Source organism: Anguilla rostrata, chromosome 4 (genome assembly GCF_018555375.3).
Source record: "Anguilla rostrata isolate EN2019 chromosome 4, ASM1855537v3, whole genome shotgun sequence".
Lineage (NCBI taxonomy): Eukaryota > Metazoa > Chordata > Actinopteri > Anguilliformes > Anguillidae > Anguilla > Anguilla rostrata.
The window spans coordinates 15346099-15365041 of record NC_057936.1 but is presented as its reverse complement, the minus strand read 5'-3'; the positions used below and the strand labels follow the sequence as shown (position 1 = coordinate 15365041).

Sequence of the window (18943 nt, the reverse complement as noted above, 5' to 3'; positions counted from 1 at the left end):
CACAGTCAACATTGTCTCTGGATCTTTTAAGTGACATTTATTGGCATGTCATTACCATAGTCTTGAAGGATGTTTATCTTGTCTAACAAAGCCATCATCTATTTTTACTGAGTTGTGATACTAGGGCGCATTACAAAAGAATCATAGTGCCCTACAATGTCAAGGTGACCTGAGCAACTTCTGCTAAGCGCTCTTGTTGTTCCAAAATGTCAGCGAGGTTGAATGAAACACGTTATATTTTAAGTAACAGAAGAAAAGACACACATCAAATATGATACATGCATTTTCAACCCCTCCATCTCATTAGCTTATTGACTCTATTCTGTTTGATTTTTTTTTTAAATTCTGTTTTACACCCCCAGTGTACCAGCCAATTATATGCAAGCATTTTGTATTCAATTTGTCTATGTTCCAAGATGGCTGCTCCCATTGTATAGAGCCACATGCATCTCTGAGGAAACAATTAGATCACTTTTAACGCTTGAAATTGTACATAACATACATACAACGTACATAACATATAAAGACAAGAAATGTGAAAATAACTTAACTCTCACCATTAATTGTTAGTCTGGAAAGTTAATAGAAATATGTATACAATTCTACACATAAACATGTGTGCACTTACGCACCCACACAGGCAGACACACATGTCATACATTTTATTATATATTTATTTATATCTCCATAACTAAATATAAATAAATAAATAAATATTTTTTTAAAAGCCAGCAGCCAGTGTGCTTGTAAGAAGAGATGGCTTTGTCCATTACCCCATGTGGAATAGTACTCGGCAAAGATACAAGTACTGCACAACTTCACACTTCTCACACATCTACTGTCTGAACAAGCACAGGATCTGTTTCTATGCTTATCACCATTCTAGGTAAAGCGGAGGAAAGGTTTATTTATGCAAACAGTTAGATAAAAGAAATGACTGTTTTTTATTCTTATGGTTCACATTCAATGGAATAGAATATAATACAACAGAATAGAACATAATTCCATTGTTCAGCATGGCTGGAAACTGGTTGAAATGACTTAAATAGAATTCCTTGTAACACAGCCTAATACTTTTAACCTGCACTGCATATTATGTCAATATGCAGTACAGGTTAAATGCTTAAGCTTTTCTTTTTCTGCTGGGACTCAGACAGATATGCAGAGGCCTGAGATGCAGTCAAGGAGTCATGTCACCTCACTTGAAAGAGATAACCAGAAATGGATAACCAGACCCAATTTGAAAATGAGCAGCTCTGAAGATGTAACATTTTGTACGGAAATTTTTCCATGTTGCAGGTCCCACTGTAATGAACTCAGTGGATCAAATAGTTAAATCATTCACTGTACACAGCCAAACCGAACAAAGAACACAGTTTTTCACATATCGGTTCTGCATCAGTCTTGTGAGGACACCATTCATTCAAACCCTCACAAACACTAACTTTAAAAATGCCTGAATGGCAAATTTCAAATACTTGGAATTAATTTGGCTGGTGCCAACCCAGTCCCCTCATCACCACTAGTCAGGTGCTCCTCAGAGGATGTGTAATTCCCCCCAAGACAGGAACTCCACCCTGGGAGGACTCCCCCTCTCTCAATATAAGGGGAACCAGCAGTCCTCCAAGATTCATTCTCCACCAGCATCTCTAGCAAAGATCCTCAGCTTTCTTCAACAAAGGTGAGTAGCAATATGATTTATTTTTGTTTATTTGTCATATTTCTTAAGAATATTTGCATTCCCTAAAATTCCCTTATTATTTCTCAATATGGTGAAAACTGTCATTTATAGAAACTGCATAAGAGCTCATAAGGACTAAAGTAAGGAGGATATTGTTGGCTCTGGACTTTTTTTCCTCATCTGACCCACTGAAAGTAAATGTATCATTTGTTAACCATTAACAAATATATAAAGTGTTTTTTAATCCCAATATGACCTGGCATTAACTAATGTACAAGTAGATGTTAACATGAATTAATGACGTACAAATGCATTACTAAAGCTGTACAGATTAACCTTTCAGTAGTTAATATAGTTAACAACTAGGCTACATTAGTTAATGCCAATTCATGTGACCTGATTGTAGTGTGACCATTCAATCATATTACATCAAGTTGTATTCCCTGCATTGAAATCACGATCTGTGACCAGTGGTACCATTCCAATTCAATGAATTAAGTAACAGAATCTATCAGGTCCCCCTTACAAAAGAGATTTCGATCTCAATGGGGTTTTGTGGTTAAATAAAGGTTAAATACAAAAAAGAAATTAATAAAACCAAAAAAAGTTAGTGTGCTTGCTTAATTCCAATGAATGCCCAGAATCATTTTTCTTAGCACAAGAACCCACAAGTTTCCAGCTGCCCTCAGTGAGATATAAGCCCTGTTGAAATCACTGAGAGCTTTCCTACTGCTCCCATACAGCCAGTAATGTGTAAAGCAATCACTGGCCTGCAGGGCAATGCAACAAGGTGGTGTGGCTCAGCTGAAATACAAACTGCAAATATTAATTTGTGCATTCAGTATTTTTAGCCCCATACGTGTAGGCAAAGTGTAGTCAAAGATTCTACTCAGGCATCCTTTCTTGTATTCCAGGCTAAAGATGGAGGGAGTTTTTGGACAAGACATTCATTTCGGACGCTTTTCGTCTCCTGTGGACCACAGCAATTTACGGTTTCCCCCCTTTGCGAAGTCTGACTCTCTTGGAGTGAAAACGGTGCAACCACGGATTTTCCAACCTCCAGTTGGTAAAAATGACTCGTTAAACATTCGATAATCTGTATTGAATCAGACTGGCTGTGTTTGGTCAGTTTATATCATTGAATGGCGTTCGGTTGTCATGTCATGGCACAAGCTTAACAAGGAAATGTTTGTTGGGAGTGACAATAGAAAACATGTAAAAATATCATGTTTTTGCAATGCTACAATCAAAAATGATTGATTTTTACACACTGGCCACAGGAAGAGTCAATTTATGTTGCAGTGATGCATCCGGTCTGCAAATTATAGTAAAAGCACCGCAAGAAGTCAATTCCAAATTCCAATACAATTATACATTCAATACATCATCACGCTTTCATTAGGACTGCCCTTATTTCAGTTCAGTTCCAAATTGGCCTTAATGGTGGTTGGACAAAAATTATATTCCGCTGTAAATTCTGCTAAACTTTCATGCTTGAGAATATTCTATGTGGCTACTATGCTTAAACATACACAGCATAAAGTGTTCAATGTTAAGTCAGCTCTTGCAGAGTATATATGGTCCCAGCTGGACTCATATGCACTCTGTCTTAGTGGAATTAACACTTGACGTTTTACTGTTTATTGCTTGTCTTTGCGCAACACATATCTTATGCCCATGAAGCACTGTATCCGTTGGTTAGGGTTTTAGCTCATAATTAGCGTTCACATGTTTTCTCCATGCTGTAATTATAAAAGAGAAGGCCCTGGTGTGTAAAGCAGATGAGGTCCAAATGCTCTGTGCCACAATGCAAAGAGATGTGTTAACACATCACTGAACACCTCACAAGGCCGATTCCTAATTACCATAAATAATATATCAAATGCATACACATTGTGGCCCCATGAGTGCCCTTTGAATGTTGTTGAATGAAAAAATACTGCAAACCTACATTTTGTAGTTTCCTCCCTCTTTTTCCGTCTTTCCCATCTTCTGTTCCTTTCCCTCTTTTCTCGACATTCCCTCCTTCCCTCTTTCCCCCCCTCTTTTCCATATTTTAGGTGGGAACATATTGACCGCCCTAGCTCAACCCATGTGACTCTAAACAGTAATGACCTGCAGCTGTGGGCTACTAATAACAGACTAATGGCATAACCCACACTTGAACTTGTTTATGCCCCTTGGCTCAGCCTGTGCCTGTGCCAGTTATTTACAGACTGAGCTACTCAGGAGCCTCCGTCACGGAATCTGGTTTAATTCCTGATTTGCTTTTCATCTCTGCTGAATTCAGAACTGGTAGCTGAAGATGTGGACACTAATTATACACGGAACAATCTAGATCACCACACCAATCTGTTTGAGGAGCAAGCCCTCATTGTGCGCAGGGGTCAGCAGTTCGAGATCAACATCTTATTCAACCAGGAAATGAGCCCTTACAAACATTTAATCTATGTGAAGTTTGAAATTGGTGAGTCAGCTTTTTTTTCTTCTCTCTACATGATACAGCACCCTCTAGAATTATTGGCACTCTGAATTATTATTAGGAACAAAAATAAAAATAAAAAAGGAATGCTGGATTACATTGGCTTTATTGCTTATCAGATGTTTTCTATCTATTATATAATTGCATTGTGGTATTGTTGCTCAAAGGAAAAATGATCTTTAACACAATTTTTGTTCAGAAAAAGATATTTGTCACAATTGTTGGCACCCCTGCATTTAGAGCTTTGCGCACCTCCCTTTGCCAAGATAACAGCACTTCTCTTATAATAAGTGTCTTCTCTTGTAATGCTTTGTGATGTGGGAAAACACGACTCAAGGCCATTCATTCATACAAAATCTCTCATGATCCTTCGGAGGCCTGCGTTCTGGCTTGTGGACTCTCCTCTTCAACTCATTCGTTTAGGTTAGGGGACTAGGATGGCCATTACAAAACCTTGATTCTGTGCTCAGCGAAATATTTTTTTGTGTGGATTTGGAAGTATGCTTCAGATCATTGTGCTGATCCATCTAAGATCCTGTTTTAGCCTCCTGACAGAGGCAGCCAGATTCTGATCTAAAATCTACAAGTATATGATGTATTCCATGATGTCATGTATCCTAATACGATTCCCATGGCCTTTGGAAATAACACAGCCCCAGAACATCACAGATTCACCACCACATATCCCAGTGGGGATTATATTATTTTCTGCACAATCCTGCCTCTTTTTACGCTGAACCCACCTCTGGAATTTGCTACCAAAAATCTCTATTTTTGTCTCATCTGGTCATAGAATCCAGTTCCAATCAAAGTTCTAGTGACATTTAACAAATTCCGATCACTTACAGTATGTTTGCGCACAGCAACATGTTTAATGTTTAATCAACTCTTCTAGAGTACGTATGGGCCCAATCGGACTAATGTGTACTCTGTTAGAGTTGAATTAATACTGGACATTTTACTGTGTGGTTTGACAGTTAAGGCTTTCTTCTGTCAAGTCTTCCAAAGTTGGCATGGAAGTGGCATCCAATTGTAGTTTTGGAGACTTGGAGACCCCAGGATGCAACCAACTCCTGAAATTCTCCAACTGTGATCCTTGGCAAAACTTTTGCCACTCAAACCATCCTTCTCACTGTGTATAGGGGAGATATACAGTTCTGTTCTCTTCCAGGGAGGTTAATGACACCTCCAGTTGTGTCAGAGATATGTGTTACATGTATGTAATAAATGTACGTACTGTAATCATTAGGAACCCTAAAACCACCCAACCCATTCTGATAATTGTCAGGTCTGTTTGGAATGTTGAATGCCCCTCCTACCCACTCCCAAAATTACTAACTGTACTGGCTACACCACTGCCCATCAGTATCATAAAAACAAATAATTCAGATTGGCTTTGATTTATAATTACAATATAAATGTAACATTTTCATTTGAAGGACCCTTGCAACCCTGAAGCATTTGGAACTGTTCAAGATTTATAATCGCTTTATATTTATTAATATAAAGCGATATAATATTAACACTTTGTATTATGTTGAAATAGTTACATCCATTATGTTACAGGTTTAAACACTATATTTAAAAACAGTTTATGGATCATTATTCCTTTCAGAGAAATAGCTGGATTTTGATAAAAATGTTCAGCTAGCTTGATACATGCATTTTCAATTATCAACCATATTCTTTGCATTTAATAATGGTGACCATATAGCATTATATAGTATGTTATAAAATATATACTGTAAATTGGAGACATAGTAAAATGTCCAGGGTTAATTCAACTCTTAACAGATAACATTTGGTCTCACATGCCAGAGTGGAACCAAATGTTATCTGTTAAGAGTCGAATTAACACTGTTAGAGTTGGACTAACATTGGCCATTTTACTATGTAGAAGCATACAATCTGTCTTCTTCTCCCAGGTGACCATGCAAGTACAATCAAGGGCACCAAAGTCATACTACCTCCTGTTATGGGGGTTGAGACTGACTGGAAAATGGAGGTGATGCCATTCTCAGGCCACAAGGTCCCTGTATCCATCACTCCACCTTCAGACTGCATTGTGGGACGGTTCAGAATGACCATTGGAATCGAGACACCTTTCAATGAAATCCTTTGGCAACCTGGAACTGTGACTGATGTCTACATCTTGTTCAACCCCTGGTTAAAAGGTAAGAATAAGCATTACTCTTGTTAATTATGAAGGAGCCCTCTTTTTCCTTTCATATCACTGAACTGAATAAACTTCAGTTCATAACATTCCCTAGATATTACTGGTTTGCAAAAAGGCAATGTTTGATGTTGGATATAAAGGCTTGCAATTTATATGTACATGTAGGTGTTAATTTCCTGAATAAATGCTGTCAGTTTCCATACAACTGACATCAAATAATAACACATTTAATAAATTAAAATGTTATGTTGATTTAACTTTATTAGACTGTACATGAAACATGCTAGACCTAGTGTTATCTGTCAGGATTACTTATTGTCACAGATGTGGTTTCTCACCACAAGAATTTAGCTGCAACTCTTCCTACCGTTTTGGAGCTACAGTACAAGCACCATTCTTTATCATTGAATAGTATTGGGTCCAACTCAAGATGCTTTGTTAGGATGTGCTATAATTATTTCAGTTTTTGAACATAGTGAAATTATGAAAATGATTTGTGTAAAACAATATGCGAACATCTGCCACCTTTTAGCCTTCCTTTGGCTAATTTATATTAAAAAATTAAATAAATGAAGCTTATGTGCAACTGTGATCTTCTGCTGCTTGTACTGCTCCAAAATACCTAAATTTTAGCTAACCTACTGATTTTGTAACTCGAGCTGTCATTTTGCACTAAATGCACTCAAAATAGTATTTTACAAGTATTAACTACAGACATAGAAAGACCGTCCTCGTTAATGAGGAAAGTAATAAAAAGCTTGAGCATGTTTCTGTAGAATTTGACACATTAAATGCATCTCAATTAATGATCAGCAATTTTTGTATTCAAAATCTTCATTAAAATATTTTTAACAGTAAATGATTCACACCCATAACTGACAGCAGCAGCTGGTCACATCCAAGTTTTTAGGTTTTTTCTTGTAAAAAACAATGCATTGTCACTACATTAAAAAGCAGCAAAATGTATGTTGGGTGTATTCAGCCTCCCTGCTTATCTAATACGTACAATGAACCTACCTTAGCCAAAAGCAAAGACAGTGAACTATTTCTATGAAGTTGTTCTTAAACAGATTTAAGACAATCACAGTGCATTGCTTTGTACTGCAGCCTGCCTATTTCAGTTTGAGTGCTTCTTTCATTTGGCTTTCGTTTTCTATAGAGCTGCTAATATTGTTCGACACATTTAACTGAATTTGAGTCAGCGCCGATTCTTCTCTCTTGTGCTGGCCCGTAAGGCTATCCTTTTTGCAGAATACCCTTTTGCATTCATTTTTTCAGAGGACATTGTTCACTTGCCCTCTGAAAGGGAACGGAATGAGTACGTCCTTGAACAGGCGGGGTGCATTTACAACGGCACGGCTGTGAACCCTTCACCAGTGCCCTGGAACTTTGGTCAGGTGGGCTGTGCTTCATGCCAAAATTTCTTTGTACATTCATTGTTTTTGCAGACATGTCACTGGCTGGCACACAGACAACGAAAATGTTGAATTTTATCCCCTTTTGCGTGTCCTGAGACAAGTCATATATTTGCTTCATGATATGTTTGACTCAGAACTTTAAGCCAGATATGATGTACTGTACATACTGTTCTTTCTGCTAATGAAAGATTGTCTTTTAAACTGCCCTGATAAAAAGATTTCAGTGGATAAACCTAATTTTTTTCTTTAAAAAAGGTGATTCATTAATTAATTTATTTAAATTTTTTAGGTGTTATCAATGGAACATTTTTGGTTCATTTGAATGCATCAAAAATTCTCAAGTGAGAAAATTCACAGTTTGTTCAGTGGAACATTTTTTGGTTCATTTAAATGAATAAAATATACTCATATGAGAAAATTCTCTGTTTGTGAAACCTTATAAAAAACAAAAAACAACAAAAAAATATTTTTTCAGAAAAACTGTCATGTAGTCATGTAACTGTCAAGTCATGTAGAATAACACCAATAAAACATTATTTAATGACCATCCCATGAAATAACAGGATTCATGCAGTCTTTTTGGATCTTTTTTAAAATAGTTTTTCACTGGCAACTTCGCTGCCATTCTTTTCACCATTTTCTGCGGGATATTATACAGTGTAGGGACATAATTTGGTGTCTCTTTGATATTTATTTGCATGTCTATCTGCCTTAAATAACCATCCAGTTTTGCATGACAAACCCAGTCAAACAGAATCTCCAGTGTACTAACCAAGGCAACACGATATTGAAACACACTATTAATGCATAATGATGTCTCAGACAGAAATTATAATTCACAGTACCTCTCTGTTTTATAAATTATTATCACACATTGTATTGTCTTGTGTTGTCCTTATTGATTTGCAGTTTCAGCAAGGCATTCTTACTGCCTGCCTGGAAATCTTGGACGATTCCAACATTTCCATCACCAACAGAGGAGATGCAGTCATAGTGGTCCGGATGGGTTCTGCCCTGGTGAGTTCAGAGCAGCCTCTTTGACATATGATGAGACACTTCCTATTGCTAACTGATAGAGATGCAGTGAAAACACACTGTTAAGACTTTACCAGATTCTGTCACAAAACAGTAAGTTGTGTGGGTTTGTTTTCAAGCTTGTGTCATCTGCATATTTAATGAGACTTTGACATTTGACACAATCTTGGGATACTCACTTAAAACATAAACGGATAAGAAAATCCTTCTGTGTTAGCATTATGATCCGTTCTTAAAAATGATTTCCTCTAAGATTTTGTAGGATAGCACTACATTACCCATTTGTAAAGCATCAAACTCATCATCCCAATTCTGCAATTTTATTCAGTACGGCTCACAGCAGTCCAACCTGTTTGCAGCTACATTATCTATAGAAACATGTAGTCTTCAATTGAATTCCTGGCAGCAACTTGGCCACTAAAAATGGATGAATTGTACATGTTGCTCGATCTCCCTCACTTACTGTAATATATTGTCACATAGGGCATTGTTTCTAATTGAATGTTTTACAGTTGACTGTTGCAGAAAATAGGTGCCAAAGGAACCAATTAGGTTTAAAATCCACACCAGCATGAGGATCGACATATTAGGTTTTGGCTTCCCGAATAATCAGCAGTCTCTAAAACTGAAGTATTCAGCTGAATCCAAACTGAATCCTGGACTCATGCCTGTGTAGTGCATATGTATTAATAACACCCCCTGGACATGTGCTTCTTAGATACTTATATATGACCAGAAGTATCTCTACACTCCTTGGTCTGGTGCTGTTTTTCATGGTTTGGGCTATGTCCCTTAGTTCCAGTGAAGGCTAATCATAACGCTACAGCATACAATCACATTCTAGACGATTCTGTGCTTCCCCAACAGAAATTGGAGGCACTTTACAGTTTCAGCATGACAATGCCCTTGGGTACACAGCGAGGTTCATATAGAAATGGTTTTGTTGAGTGTGGAAGAACTTGACTGGCCTTGACCTTTGGGATCAGTTGGAAAGCATCTACTATAAAGCCTTCCCAGAAGAGTTAAGGTTGTTATAGCAGCAAAGGGTGGATTAACTCCATATCAAAGCCCATCATTTTGGATGCGATGTTGGATACCCAAATTCCAGGCTTGTTCTAGTGTCTGTACAGTACATGACTATACATGACTCTCTGTCCCCCTCCCACTTGATGTCTATGGCTCCAGATGAACTCTCAGGATGACAATGGGGTTCTGGTTGGGAACTGGAGTGGGAGATATAGAGGAGGAACCCCGCCCCTCAGCTGGATCGGCAGCACAGAAATCCTCCGACAGTATCACCGAAAAAAGCACCCTGTCAGATATGCGCAATGCTGGGTTTATGCTGGAGTCTTCAACACCTGTGAGTGCTGCATTTCAAGCAAAGTATGCGGTCTGGATTGATCAGGACATGGATTGCTATTGCATATCGTATTGCTTTTAATAATTAATCTACAATGTAATATGCAATAGCAATCCACATCTCTCTCTCTGCCTGCATTTCCAGAAAGTCTCACATGAGTATATTGTGAAATAAATAGTAAATAATAATACATTAAATTTATAAAGAGCGTTTTCAAGGACCAAAATACACTCAATACATTCTAATGCAATTCAGTCAGGATCAATGTCAAAGTTAGAATCTTTATTAAAAGTCTTAAATGGCAATAGTTATGCTTGGTGGCCTGGCTCTGTCCTGGGGCAGTGGTACAACCAGAGCAGATCCAGCAGCAACATGAGGGATAGAGCTGGAGTGGAAGAGGGGATTTAGACTGCCAGCGTACAGCAAGCATGCTTGCAGGAGGAAGCAGCCAAATTAGTAGAGAGAGGCCATTCAAATAAACCGCCCTGTTATGTGAATGGACCGTGATAGCTGAATATCACTACACACCCAAGCCACCAGCTGGTTCAGCCAGAGCTGGGCTTGTCTCTCTTGGCCTGCCTGAACTAATGTGATCCTTAATTAATGTTATTAAAGTTCTCTTGTGGCTTCATAAAATCAGATTTATAGCTAGGACTAGCACAACTTTATGTTTTAAAGCCCCTGACCAAATATGTTTTTTTAATCATGTAAATATTTGAAACTAACTTACAAATGGGGTGAAACCACAGGTATGTTACTACAACACCACATGCAACTATTTGAAGGCCCAGGGAAGGATATTACACAGGGGCATAGATTCAGTCAGTATCTCTCCTTAAGCATGACTTTCTCTTTTCTTCACAGACACAGTTTGATGGGTTATCTGCCAAACTATTTGTTGAACCTATGCCCATAAAAAATAAAAACACTTGCATTTATTTTCTAAGGATGAATGTTGATTGAATTCAGGGCAATGTGCCCAATGTCCTTCTAGACTTGAATTTCAAGCAACGAGGCCTGTCTAGTAATTTCAATATTGACAATGTTGTAATAGATTTATACAGCACGTAAAGAATCCATATATCTCCATTCCAGATATTAATCAAAAATTAATTAGAAATGCACTAAAAAGATTCAAGGGGAAATTGATTTACAATTCCTCTGACAACCATGTAAATTCAGTAATTCCTCTTGTAGTAATAGTAATCAACAAGAGGAAGACTGAAGTTACACAGCAGATGAGGGACTGTCCCTTTGCAATAGCTCTTTAAAATGTTGTCATTTCCAGTGTATGCATGTCAATAGATAGAAATAACTAGTATATATATGCAATGTTGTGGGAATGTCAATATATAGCATAAAAAGAATGACTGTTTTTGTACCTGAATGTATCTAATTCTGTGTTTTTTGGGTCTCTGCTGTAGTTCTGCGCTGTTTGGGAATCCCAGCCAGGGTCATCACCAACTATCGATCTGCTCATGACAATGATGGCAATTTAAAAACTGACATCATTCTCACACGTACATATGAATTTGATCGAGCAAGAACCAGGGATTCCCTTTGGTATGCCTTTATTGTATTAATCATTTCACCAGCTTTAGCTAAATAACATTTTTTAAATGAGCAAAAATGTGTCCATGGATACCAGATAAATGCATCAACAGTGATAAAAAATATAATAGTTTAAGTGGAGATTTAGAATTTCTCTTGCTACATTACCACTTTCAGGTGTGTGTTTGAGTCCTGAATATACTCATGTATGTCTAGCAAGATGAAGCAATAAAAATTACTCATGAACAAAGTGCTAAAAAATATTTATGGACCAAAATAGAGAGATATGTCCTCCAAGCAAAGATAACACTTTCATTAAAATAAACTGAATGTAAAACCACAGCTGAATTTTGAATGAAATTTGAAGGATTAATGGTAAGAAATGTATTAGAAAGAAAATGTAAAACTTGCTTCATTGTTCAACCTGATTGATAAATGCATATAGCTTCAAGGTCTTCTAGCCCTGTGGTCATCTTAAACTGGAAGTTTTCTTCACTTTTCTGATGATCAAATTTTGAGCCTTGGATGCTACCTTGACAGGAACTACCACTGCTGGAATGAGTGTTACATGGACAGAAATGACCTGCCTAATGGCTTAGGTGGTTGGCAAGTAGTGGATTCCACCCCCCAGGAGACCAGTGATGGTAAGTCAGCTCCATTCATTGATTAAGATTTGTTATGTATTTTGATTCATTTTGATACTGCATCCTGTTCATATAATCTGGGTGTGCAGAATGTCCAGTCATACTCCTTTGCCCATCCCATCCCTGCCAAATCCTTGTCCAATGCAGAAGAGGTACACACTACCACATGCATCATTTGAAATGAGTGTCGTCAGACAATTCTCTTCCGTGGCAGCTGAATTGCCATAGAAACTGCACCGAATGACTGCAAATGATCACAAACATTTGATTGACCAAAAGAGTCACTTAGAAATGTGAAGGCAAGGGTTAGTTGTATGGTGTCCCTTACTCTACTCCTCCTGCCTCTCATCTCAGCATCAGAAATGCTTCCTCCTCTTCACTGATCCTTCCCAGGGTGACACTGTGGCCAATTTTGGGTTGTCACATGCAGATCCTGTGTGATGTGTATTTAATCATCCTTCTGCAAATGTGTAATGAAGAAAATAGTGGACATCAAAGTTGCTTATTCAGGATTTATGTGGAGTTGTGCATTAAATTAGTTTCTGAATAGCTTCCTTCTTTGTCCACAGGGATGTATAGGTGTGGCCCTTCATCTGTGGAGGCAATAAAACACGGTCTGATTTGTTACCCTTTTGATGCACGGTTTGTGTTTGCAGAGGTAAACAGTGCCATTTATATCACACTCCAGTGTTCCTGGTCTGTCTCTGTATCCATGTAATATCACAGTGTTCCTACTACACATCTCTACATCTATATCATACCACAGTGTTCCTTCTATACGTCTCTACATCTATATCATACCACAGTGTTCCTACTATACATCCCTACATCTATATCATACCACAGTGTTCCTTCTATACGTCTCTACATCTATATCATACCACAGTGTTCCTACTATACGTCTCTACATCTATATCATACCACAGTGTTCCTACTATACATCCCTACATCTATATCATACCACAGTGTTCCTTCTATACGTCTCTACATCTATATCATACCACAGTGTTCCTACTATACATCCCTACATCTATATCATACCACAGTGTTCCTACTATACATCCCTACATCTATATCAAACCACAGTGTTCCTACTATACGTTTCTACATCTATATCATATCACAGTGTTTCTACTATACATCCCTACATCTATATCATACCACAGTGTTCTTGCTCTGTGTCTGTATCTATATCAGACTCCAGTGTTCTTGCTCTGTGTCTCTACTACTTGAGAAGAAACATTTTAAATATTTGTGCTTTAGAAAAAAAGACAACCCTTAAAGAAAAAGTTTGGACCCATTAAGTAAATGATTCACTATGATTTCCAGTTGTCCAGTTGTGACTGTTTTTATCAGTGTTTGTATGCGGCGTTGTATTCCTACAGGGAGTCTTGTTTTATTTCCCCTGTAATTATCCGCTGTCATTGAATAATGAACATGATACTTAATTACTGCTTTCACAAATGGGTGAGCATCACAGAAAAACAATCTTTACAATAACTCATTTTCAAATGTACAGCTATAAGCACAACACCATTATTCAGCCGGTAAATAACGTGCATGGAACTTACCAATATTTCAGATCAATATATCAATATATCAGAAACCATCAGCGCTGCCAATGGGTGGAATGTTGCAGTGATCCCTCTCTAGCGCTGGAAAACCAACTGCTTAGAATCGGCTAAACAAAATCAGTTTATTTGGCACGGTTGACCGAAACTGGTTACTTTTAAATGTATATTTTGTTGATCTCTTCAGGTGAACAGTGACATCGTGTTTCATGCACCTGGGCCAACTGGAAGGCTGGAAGTGATTTTTGTGGACAGAACAACTGTGGGCTGGAAGTTGGTCACCAAAGAAATTGGTAGAAGGGCACCTGCAGATATCACTAATCAGTACAAATTCCGTGAGGGTAAGTAGGAAGAAATGACTGAAATGATAATTGATGACCTAACCATGGTCTGAAAGCCCATGTAAAAACTGGTATAAAGACTATACAGAACTTTTTTATACAGTGCTTTTCATACATTTCTTTCTTTATACAGTGTGCTCAAAGGACTTTCCAAATTAGAAATGTACACATAAAGACATGGCATTAAGCAAAATGTAAGCGAAAGTAAGGTCAAATATGCAGTATATGCAAGGGCAAAATATGTCACGTAAAAATAGAGAAAGAAGCACATACTGGCTTTGTTCTGGATGTCTAGGTGACGTAACTTGTTCAAGTGTACAAAAGGAGGGCACCGGCTAGGATTTTAACACATGGTCAAATGTGTCATTCCTGCTGTGTCACACTGCTGCCAGACCATTATGACTAACCTGTCTGAGCGGTCCGGCCCCCGCACAGGCACAGTGGAGTCGGAAATGACTGTGAAGAACGCCGAGCAGTACGGGTGCAGGCGCAAAGGGCCGTACGCCCCTCCCTCAGACGTGGAGCTGAAGGTCGAAGTGTCACCCGCGCTCGTGTACGAAGGCTTCAAGGTCACCCTGCACCTGACCAACCTGAGCAGCTCCTCTCGTACCATCGACCTCTACGTCAGCGGCAATGTCGTCTACTACACTGGAGTCCACAGCACCCAGTTCAAGTTCCAGAACCTTCAGGCAGCACTGACAGGCTGGGAAAGTGAGTTGGACCCGTATAAGTAATGTCTCTGACACAAAGAAGCAGAACAGAAAAAAACAAAGCATGCCAATTTGGCTAGCATGCAGTTTGATACATTGGTTTTTTCATTATGTCATGGCGCAGTGTGTAGATGCGATGTTTCTAAGATGCATTTTTGCTAAGTTTTGCCAGAGACATTGTTTGACACATAAATATTGATACCTAGCAGCTGGTTTGCTTGTAAAATGGTTTAGCATTACCCCCTCATTGGTGAATTCATGCATTAGTCCAGATATTTCCATGTAGTTGAACACAGAGGTGCCAATGCAACGCAAACTGATTTCTGTCTCCTCCTGTCATTTTGTCAGACATCTTTAAAGCACAAACGCTGTCTATCAATAGCTATCCTGGTTTCTTCTATAGTTTCTATTTTCACACTCAATGATGTTACAATTAAATTTGTGCCAGGGACCTGAACCAGAAAATCCTGTCTTTGTTGGTGGTGGATATGGCGAAATGCTGATGGCACGTTTTATCTGCTTTGCAATAATACTCACCATACACCAAAATGATTAGTTCAAGCAATCTACTGAGCGTGTGTTTTCTAACAAAATATCCCCATCTTCTGTCAGGTATTTTGCTTTTGGTGTTCTCGCGGGCTCTGTGTTTGTTCTCAACTGCCATCTGTCATTATCACCAGAGTTTCTCTCACACATGTTCCCACTCTGCGTTACAGCTGCGACGCAAACCTTGGCCATTGATTCTTCTGAATACGAGGGAAAACTTGTGGACCAGGGCATGCTTCTATTCTTCATCGTTGGGAATGTCAAAGAGACCAACAAGGCCCTTATTACCACGAAAGTGGTGAATATGGAGACTCCCAAGCTGACTATCATGGTAACAAAAATCACTTTCTTCTGTGTTCATGTCACAGTTTTGTAAGTGACTCCATAAATTTAGGCTTTACATTTGGCCCATAAATTCTCACACTTACAGATTGTTTTCCAGAATCAATTAATTCTTCAGTAGGTTTACAGTAGATTCAATTTATATTTCAATGTTCTGCATGTTGCTGATTGAAAAAGTACAGAGCACCAAGAATGTGAATGTGAACTGTGAATGTTTTCTTGTTGTTTTTAGTTAGGAAACTGTCCCAATTCTCTTTACAGGTGTCTGAAAACCCAATGGTTGGTGATGTAATGACTATCAGGATTGAGTTCAAAAACTCTTCTTCACATGATCTGGAGGACACATACTTACATCTGGAGATAGCCGGTGTTTGGGTGTTTGCACCTAAAACATACAAGTAAGAAATGTTCATGAAAATAACTTACTGAAATAAAAATTCAGAAACACATTGTGATACATTTACTTATAACTCCTGTAAAGTCATTTACAAACATAGTGATATTGTGTTATTTTGCATGCAAAAAACAAGGGCTAAACTGCCTGTATCTGTCAATAATGACAATGCACAACTCGCCAAAATAATGATATTATTTCATAAAACTACCATGCATTATATAGTAGCCTAGAATCTCAAAGTTGATTTGCATTCTCAAAAGATAAAACATTACAAACTGGAAGGTAAAGTACCTTCTTTCAGAAACTGAAGTACTAATCGAGAAGTACTAGAAGGATAAACAGTCCCAACATGGCATCAGTGAGGAAACACTGAAGGGGAGCAGTGGTATGCTGATGCACCAGCATTTGTTTCTGCTGCATAGAAGAAGCCTACTGTTGCTTCCATTTCGTTTTGCAGTTCTTTTGGGATCTTGTTCCCAGCTCGGTTTTTTCAGATGGCCTTAACACTCAACAAGAATTATTTTTTGTGAATAGTCTTGAATAGTGAAAATGTGAATAGTTTCTGTTTAATGCTCACTTTTTTCCTCAGTGATGATAACAAAACATATCTGCTGCATAATTATTTTTATATGCACATATGTGGCTTTAATTACAATCTTTTTGATTGCAAAAAAAAATCAATTCATGAATTCACAAGCAAACTGCATAATTCAAAAGGTTTTCTTTCCTTGGCCAGCAGCAGGGAAGCACATAACTAAGGCTTTATTCACAATGGAAATCTTTGGGAGAAGTTACTTTTTTGATCAAACTTAATAAGCCAGGTATCTCTCATACATATGATCTCTTTTTGTCAAGTTTTGGTATTTTAAATGCACTAATGCACAATTAATTGTTATTATTATTCTGCTAGCATGAGATGTGTGCAGTTGCGAGTCACCATTTTACCTTATTGTTTTTGCTCTGGCAGTGCAGGCTTTAAACAATGCATTTTCATACATTTAAACAGCTCAGAGTGGTGGTGCAATGGCGGACAGCAGTGGCCAATTTGCAGGGTAGAAATGGTTTATAATTGTCTATAATTGAAATAATGGTTTCCTATTGGTGGGTATTCGCGCATTGATGTGATTAATTGCTGTTGGGAGACAATGGTGGCAGAATAATGGCAGTGGTATATCATGGGAGCAATTTACCTTTTTAAAATCAAAATAGTGTTGTTCACAGACATAATACTATCCTTTAAATGATTTTACTTTTACTGTAATGGGCCACATACCGAACATCTTAGCAAAAGCATGCCGACTGTGTTGCACTAGAATCTGAATACACTGATAGTGTTTTAATGACTGAGCCACCTCACTGCCCTGTTCCCCCTGTGGTCTGCTGACAGTAACCTGAATGTGTTTGTATTACAGAAAGATTCTCTCAAACACCACTGTGACATGGGTTGAGTCTTTTGTTCCAAGAAGAGCAACGCGGGCACTCGTGATAGCCAGCCTGTACAGCAGCCCGTTGCCGCCGGTGTACACCGAGGAGGAAATCCACATCAGGGAGAACGCTGTGCAGCCCGAGCTGTACCCATTCCCAGGAATCTTCTGAAACTAACAGCATTGCATTTCCCTTCTCAGATTTGTCCTTTACTAACCCATACCTTCCCATTGAGATTTTGAATGATTTTCTATTGATCGGAATACACATATGTATGGCTGGGAGTGCTACTTAACTCAATACTTGGCTGAAGAAAAACTTAATGGGCTCAGTGTTTCTGTCAGGTCAGGTAGTTCAGCGTATCTTCTGGAGAAACAAATAACATTTTGAAGGGTAGAGCATTGGAAAGGGAAGTTCTCAGTCACTGACTACATCTTCAGGAGCAAAACTCACTGAAATGCCATTGTGTTAACCTCCACACGGTTTCCAACACCCTGACCAACATTAGTCAGAGGCATAATGCTCATTGCTCATTGAATTCTGCCTCAAATTTCATCATATACACATAAACTACAATGCTCAGTTAATCAGACATATACTCATTATCAGTTATGTTATTTTTATAATATCTTTTTTTATTAACAAGGCTGAAATGCAAGGGATTGCAATTCACTCATTTCTATTTGCGATGCTTTAAATATGATACAAAGAAGTATGATACAAAGCAAATCAGTGACATTCAATTCTTGAAAAATTTACAAACGTGATTATTTCTTCAAGATAATTTGTTCTGTTTGAGTGATTACATTTGGAAAGTTATGTAACCAATCAATTGAAAGCAAATATATACATTTTCCATGAGGATTGCTACCTCTGCTATATTCCATTAGATTTTTTACATGTTTCGCTTAGAATTTTAGGCTTTTTCTACTATATCTGATTTTTAATTTTTCTCTTCAATCTTTGGAAGAGCCTGTCTTTGCAGTATAAGTATCAATAAAATGACAATTACAGAGTGACTTTGTGAATTCTTTATCTGTTTTGATTATGATATAAATATTTTTACTAAATCTCTCACTTGTCAACAATTGTATTGTATTATTCTCAGTTAAGCAACTTACATGTTGCTCGCTTCTTGTGCCTTAAATCAAAATATAACTAATAGTTTCTAGGACCTAACTTACGCCTAGAAATTGAATTGACGATAAGAGGGAATATGTAGCCACTGTGTCCTTTATTTCATTTCATTGTAAAATTTGTATAA

At 37.9% G+C, this 18943-nt stretch overlaps 1 protein-coding gene across 1 annotated transcript; it reads left to right on the top strand.

Annotated features, from left to right (window-relative positions):
• The first annotated feature begins 1529 nt into the window (after window positions 1–1529).
• Window positions 1530–18698, top strand: LOC135252622 (coagulation factor XIII A chain-like). Its single transcript, XM_064330905.1, has 15 exons — window positions 1530–1681; window positions 2596–2747; window positions 3972–4148; window positions 6089–6337; window positions 7618–7736; window positions 8667–8774; window positions 9978–10152; window positions 11577–11715; window positions 12244–12347; window positions 12917–13005; window positions 14106–14259; window positions 14695–14970; window positions 15686–15846; window positions 16119–16255; window positions 17667–18698. Exons 1-15 carry the CDS (start codon window positions 1545–1547, stop codon window positions 17848–17850), a joined length of 2361 nt encoding a protein of 786 aa, XP_064186975.1. The 5' UTR covers window positions 1530–1544; the 3' UTR covers window positions 17851–18698.
• Window positions 18699–18943: the final 245 nt, after the last annotated feature.